This window comes from Hibiscus syriacus, unplaced genomic scaffold, assembly GCF_006381635.1.
Source record: "Hibiscus syriacus cultivar Baekdansim isolate YM2019G1 unplaced genomic scaffold, ASM638163v2 tig00110933_pilon, whole genome shotgun sequence".
Lineage (NCBI taxonomy): Eukaryota > Viridiplantae > Streptophyta > Magnoliopsida > Malvales > Malvaceae > Hibiscus > Hibiscus syriacus.
In genome coordinates, this window is record NW_024062919.1 from 645,927 (window position 1) to 652,491 (window position 6,565).

Consider the following 6,565-nt stretch of genomic DNA (forward strand, 5'->3'; position numbering starts at 1 on the left):
TCAATTTTATAGTCTCAAAATTTCACATGAATTAACTTTTCTGATATTATATTTTTAGAATAACAAAAATATTTTCCCTAAAAATGTGTGTACTACTTTCAAATAAAAAAAATGGAATTTCAACTTCAAGATTTAAAATTTTCAAGTCCACTTATGCATTTAGATACACAAATCCTGAATTATCAGATTTCATATCTATATGTTTTTATTTATTTATTATTGCAAAAAAGTTGGCATTGACAAATTCCAAATTATCATTATAAATGCGCATAAAAAAGTGAAAAAATGTATAGTTAAATCTTGAGATTAATTAATTATTATAACATAAAATTCAACCGTCGAAAATTCAATAGGTAGGGGTTAAACCTAAACCCGGTAGCCTAGGCAAGTGGCAATATAAAAAGTATAAAATAATAATATAATATACAATATATATTGTTTAAATCAACTTGTTTAATATATCTATAGTATTTATTTATATTAATATAAAATAGGGTAAATTACATCAGATACCATTGAACATTATGATGTATTATTTTAATCATTAAACTCTTAATTTCTTCTATTATAGCACTAAATTTTTTATTTGACTTTAATTGTGTCTTCGGGTTGTTAAACTGTAATAACATGATGACATGGGTGAATATTTCTATCACTGTGATGTTATTTTCACGTGATCATTAATGTCTAAAACGATGTTGTTAGACACTAAATTTTTCTGATCGTCTTTGATAGCCAATCGTTATCCGTTACCGATTATCTTTTGAACCGTGATCGGTATCAAAATATTCACATTTCAATCCTATTTATTCTTCTAGTATTGATTTACCACGGAACCCACTTAAATTCGATGAAAATCAATTTGAAGGTTCGAAGCACTAATACTCTAATCTCCTCCGATGAGACAAATTTCTAAGTATATTGTTCTTCTTATAGAAATAATACTTCTTAACGTTTGGATTTTTGAACAAACATCCAAAATCCCCCAAATATAAGAAAGTCCCCGAACCCCTAAAAATTATGGAGTTTTTTGTTTTGTTTATTTTTGTCGATTTTGAGTAAGTCATAGGAAATCAATCCTATGAAAATAAAGAGGAGTGAAATATGAACGTTTTGATATTGATTTTGTTGCGATAAATGACTAGTGATATGTGGTGATTGGCTACCAACGACAATTGAAAAAATGCAGATGCCAAAAAGTGATATGTTTAAAATTTTAGTGGCAAAGTCGAGGTACCCTATAGTTTTTTTATTATTAAGCTAAAGGTGATTACAAAGTAGTATCTGTTCTAACTACTATCAACTATTTGACAATGAACGCTCAATCACCCTAGCAGTCGCTGGTGCTCAAACACATGACCTCTAGGAATAACAACAATTCCTTTAACCACTGAGGTAAGTTGGTTCGTGCTACCCCTAAAATTCAATGTTTAAAACGATGTCGTTTTAATCATCAACAGTCGCACCAAAATGATATTATTTTGTTTATATTATCACACCGTTTAGATTTCAGCAGGCTAACGACATAGTTGAAGTCAAAACTAAAATTTAATGCTATAATTGAAGAAATTAAAAATTCAATAATATAAATGATACACCTTTAAAGTTTAATGGTATATAATGTATTTTACTCTATAAAATATTTGTACGATTAATTCATTTATAAAATAAAATTTTAATGTAAAATAATAATATATATTATAATTACATTTAAGTACTTTTCATAAATTTAAATTAAAAAAAAATTATTCTATACATAATATAAAATTTAGACTTTATAAATATATATACTTGACTATCATTAATATATTATAAATTAAATGAACCGTTGATATTTCAATATATATAATATTTGAATCCAAAAATTTAAAAGATAACAATAAATTCTTTAACTACTTAAATAATTTGAATATAATTCTTAATTAAATTTGAATATATATATATATATATATATATATATATATATATTTTTATCTCTAAGGAGACCAATTTAACTAAGATTTAATCTACATTCATACATTTAATAATTTCTCTTTTATAAATTTATATAACTAAAATAAATGAGTATAAATACATAAACAATCTTTAATCATGATTTTGATTAATTTTGGCTTTTGGTTTAGAACTTAGAAGAGGGTAGAAGGAAGGAGAAATGGAGTCGACGGAATCTTCTTACGTGTCATCACCGGAGGCGGCGAGAAATAGATCTCTACCGCAACCTAAATCGCCGACTTATGGTAATTTCTGATCTGATCTTCCCTTTTTCTCATTGAAGCGTCTCATTTCTGAGAGTTTGTTTTTGCTTATTTTCTGCTTTTGAGTACACAGTTGCAATTTGTTTTTAGTTTTTTTCTCTTCTAATGTAAAGTTTAATTTTTTGAATTGTTTGAATTTCAAGTTTTTAGTTAATTTTATTTATCTATGTATTTTGTTCAATATAGAATTTTAAACCCTAATCCTAGCATTATGTTTGGTTGGCGTGAAATGGAAAATGGAGTCACGAGAAAGAAGAATGTGTTCTGAGGATTTAGCTTAAGCTTGAATGTTGTCTTACCTGGACTCCGGCTGAGTTTCGAATCTTCTATTTTATGTGTATCCATATTGGGAGCATCAAGTTTATTTTGATATGAAATGTAGAACATCAATAATACATCCTGTTATTCACAGTTGGACGTCCTAACATAGAATTCCTAGATTCACACCTAGTGGCGATGGTGATGAGGAGGTGTTTTAGTTAAACGAGTTGCTTGCTATTGTTCAGTTAGATCAGTATCCAAATGTTGATACTTGATACGACTTGTTTGAAAATTGAAAAATGTTAGTCTGGTATCATCCCAGACTAACATTTGGTATGGCCTTTCCTTGAGATTGGATTTTCCCCTTTTTCATGTGGGAGATCAACAATGTTACTAGCTGAACTATCATCAGAAATGCAAGGTGGTGTTCTTAATAAACAATACTTGTTGTGTATTGTGTTTATTTAATGCTTTTACTGCAATTTTGTTTATTAGTAATTGCATTGTGAAGTGATATGTAGTTGCTCTTGTTTAGTATCCTTGTTATTCTCATTGTAGTTTTTTATCTTATTTGTTTTCTTGGCTAAAGGGGAGGAAATTGCTCTAATTGTTGAAGCTTTCATGTTTGCCTCAAAAGTCCTCAATTAACTGCAAATGCATTTATGGTCCATGAACTAACCGATGAACATTTTTTTCATCATTCTTCTGTCAGGAAATGAGGAGAAGCCTGCATACATAAGGTTTCTTGCCTCCAATGCTGCAGCTGGCTCTGTAATTGGAAAGGGTGGTTCGACAATTACTGAATTTCAGTCAAAATCAGGAGCTCGAATTCAGTTGTCACGCAATCATGAAACTTTCCCTGGAACATCAGACAGGATTATTATGGTCTCTGGAACAGTTGACGGGGTCCTCAAAGCTATGGAGCTTATCCTTGCAAAATTATTGAATGAGGTGATCTTATGATAAATTTTGTGTTTTGACTATTAAACTCTCTTTCTGATAATAACGCAAGTTTGTCTTTTCATGGTCAGCTTAATATTGAAGATAATGGTGATGTTGCACCAAGAACAAAAGTCAGGTTAATTGTTCCCAGTAGCTCTTGTGGCAGCATAATTGGGAAGGGAGGGGCTACCATAAAGTAAGAAGTCTACTTGCTCTATGAGTGTACATGTTTTTATTGTTATGAGTTTTATTTACCATTGAAATATTTTACTTCTTGCATGTTTGAAATCAAAGAAACTTGAATTTGTTGTTTTTAGTAGTGTTACAAAATTGACGCATGCTGAACAGGCTTATTTATGAAGAATGCATGTTTATTCTTTCATTATACTGTTCGTTTGCACAGGATAAACTTTATAAAAATGTTAACCTATGATTTTTTTGGGTGCAAATTTTAACCTACGGTTGATTTATAGTATATTCGGATGGCCATTAGTGGTGAAAGAACTACTGAGTTTGAAATTGAGTCGTGTGAGAATGTGTACGGTTTACCAGTGCAACAAAACCTATATTTGACGGAGTTGGGGATGATCTGGAAACTTCATATGCAAAGAGCAGTGTACGATAAATTTGTGAGCTAACTTGGGGAGATGGCATTGGGAGTGATAAATTTTGGCAATAGGAATAAATTTAGTAATTACCATAGTAATAATTTTTGTGCATCATAGATTCATAGTGAGTTACTTCTTGGATGGCCTATTAATAACCCACTTATGCTATGGCTTTAAGAACTGAATTTGTTCAGGCATATTTGGCAAAATGTTGTAGGTTGCCGGAGATTTAATTTGTCAAAGACCTGATGAAGGTTAAATCTAGATCATGGTGAAGTCTTCTCCGGAATTGACTTGGATCAGAGTCCCAAGTAAAGATAAAAGCGTACCTGTCTGAACAATAAATAAATAAAATAGAAAAACTTGACTGCCTTTTGTTTGGAGAAGCTTTTCTTGTCATTGCCTTTTATTTCATCTTAACAACTACATATCTGGACTAATGGTTTTTTACCATAATTCTATATTTGGCTTCCAAGCTGATTGTTGGTTTTTCTTTGTTGTAGGTCATTTATTGAAGATTCCCAAGCTGGCATTAAAATATCTCCACTGGATAGTAATTTTTATGGCTTGAATGATAGGTTAATCACACTTACTGGCACACTAGATGAGCAGATGCAAGCTATTGAATTGATGCTTTCCAAGCTTTGTGAAGACCCTCATTACTCACAAGCTATGCATGCTCCATTTTCATATGCAGGTGTGTTCTTTTTTTATTTGGTTGCCGAGTGTAAACAAACTCCTACAGTTGCATTAATTCTCTGCTTTATTCCATAATTTTTCAGTATTCCATTTTTCTCTTTCATGTATTATGATTCCGTCTGTTGCAATAGTGACATTCTATTCGATGAACTATGCACCAAATGGGACCGGCGGGAAGTTTCCAAATCACAAGGTTCATTTCTTTCTGTTTTGCTTTATCCGTACTGCCTTCCGACCGATGCTATTTACATTGTTTATTATTGTTATATGAGTACACTGTTGTTAAGCACATCTTACCCGACTGAAGCCTTTCATTTGTATATTTAGGAGGATCATAGCAACTCCGTCACAATTGGTGTTTCGGACGAGCACATTGGGTTGGTTCTTGGTCGTGGTGGACGTAATATAATGGAAATTGGTCAGGTCTGTAAATGATAAATACTAAGCCACTTTGATTCAGTAATTTTGCTTATGTTCTGAATGTCATTGCAGGTAAGTGGGGCCAGAATAAAAATATCGGATCGAGGCGATTTCATGTCTGGAACAACAGATAGGTATAAAAACACCCGTATTAATCCACTAGCTAACCATTGGTTTTCTTAAAAGCTAAAACCCTTTTCTATCTCCCTTGTGTTGCAGGAAAGTCACTATCACGGGATCACAGCGAGCAATCCATCAAGCCGAGTCTATGATAATGCAGAAGGTAGCAAATGCCGCTGAGAGGGCGATGGATTAGTTTTCCAGCTATCAAAACCAACCATTCTTGTTAAGTCTTGTGATGGAATACTTACGACCGCAACATATCAGCATTCATTGACACACGAGTCGACAAAGCCGAGATTATGATCCTGGAAGAAGGGGAAATTTGTGATCAAACAGCGATGGTGGTATTGTTGGTAGCCTACATATAGACTAAAGGACAAATATGATGAATATAGGGTTTATATCAATGCTTGACTGAGAAATGGAATTAGCATATCATTTTGTAATTGTTGGCTGTTGTTTACTTCGGCTGCTCCCTTTTCGAGCATCTTAATTATAATTTTGAAAGCATCACTTTTTTCTTAGGATCAAACTATAATTGTTTATTGATGATTTTATTTATTTCTTCATTTATAAAACCAAGGGTTCAATTTAGTTCGGTTTTGGAAAAAATAGTTATAGCACGAATCAAGTGACCTAAATAATTAAAGGATTCATTGTTATTTCTTGTGATCTCACGTTCGAGCATTATATAGGTAGGGTAGGGGTATGAACCTCTATTGTCAAAAGGTTGAAAATCTTCAAATATATATTATATTGTATTTCGCCTATATTTATAGAAAAAAAATTCTAATAACTATTTGTAACATCTTCGAATTAGACACAAACTTTAACTAGGGATGACAAACGGGCGGGTCGGGTGCGGATACCCCCATCCTCATACACACCTAATATTTTTAAATTCATCACTCGTCCACCACCAATTATGATAAAAAAATTTCAAATCCACACCCGCCCACGTGAGTACATTCTCAAATCCATCCCCACACCCACTACCCAACTGGAGATGTATCCTACTAGACCCGCCTTACAACAACCTTAAGTTATATATAAGCAACAAACATAAAACAAAAACGTTCATTAAGAAACATAATAAAATAAACCAATGATTATCTGAGTTAAGTGTTAACATAGATCTTAAAGTACATAAAACACCATAATAAAATACATAATTAAAGCCTAGAAACATAAATGACAAACACATAATATTTTTGTTCTTTGGCACACATAAATGACAAACCCTAAAATTATACCTAA

The 6,565-nt window shown here is 31.9% G+C and overlaps 1 protein-coding gene across 1 annotated transcript; it reads left to right on the forward strand.

The window, feature by feature from the left end:
• Window positions 1–2,102: 2,102 nt before the first annotated feature.
• Window positions 2,103–5,779, forward strand: LOC120146987 (protein BTR1-like). The gene is made up of 8 exons (XM_039160463.1): window positions 2,103–2,237; window positions 3,229–3,467; window positions 3,548–3,654; window positions 4,570–4,763; window positions 4,897–4,958; window positions 5,093–5,188; window positions 5,258–5,319; window positions 5,405–5,779. The coding sequence occupies exons 1-8, from the start codon at window positions 2,153–2,155 to the stop codon at window positions 5,499–5,501; spliced, it is 942 nt and encodes a 313-aa protein (XP_039016394.1). The 5' UTR covers window positions 2,103–2,152; the 3' UTR covers window positions 5,502–5,779.
• The last annotated feature ends 786 nt before the right edge of the window (window positions 5,780–6,565 follow it).

Bases quoted from the DNA above. Each gene is read 5' to 3' on its own strand.
- LOC120146987 (XM_039160463.1), top strand. From the start codon at position 2,153: ATGGAGTCGACGGAATCTTCTTACGTGTCATCACCGGAGGCGGCGAGA. The intron at 3,468-3,547 runs GTGATCTTATGA...TTTCATGGTCAG, and splicing joins TTGCAAAATTATTGAATGAG to CTTAATATTGAAGATAATGG. The intron at 5,189-5,257 runs GTCTGTAAATGA...ATGTCATTGCAG, and splicing joins ATATAATGGAAATTGGTCAG to GTAAGTGGGGCCAGAATAAA.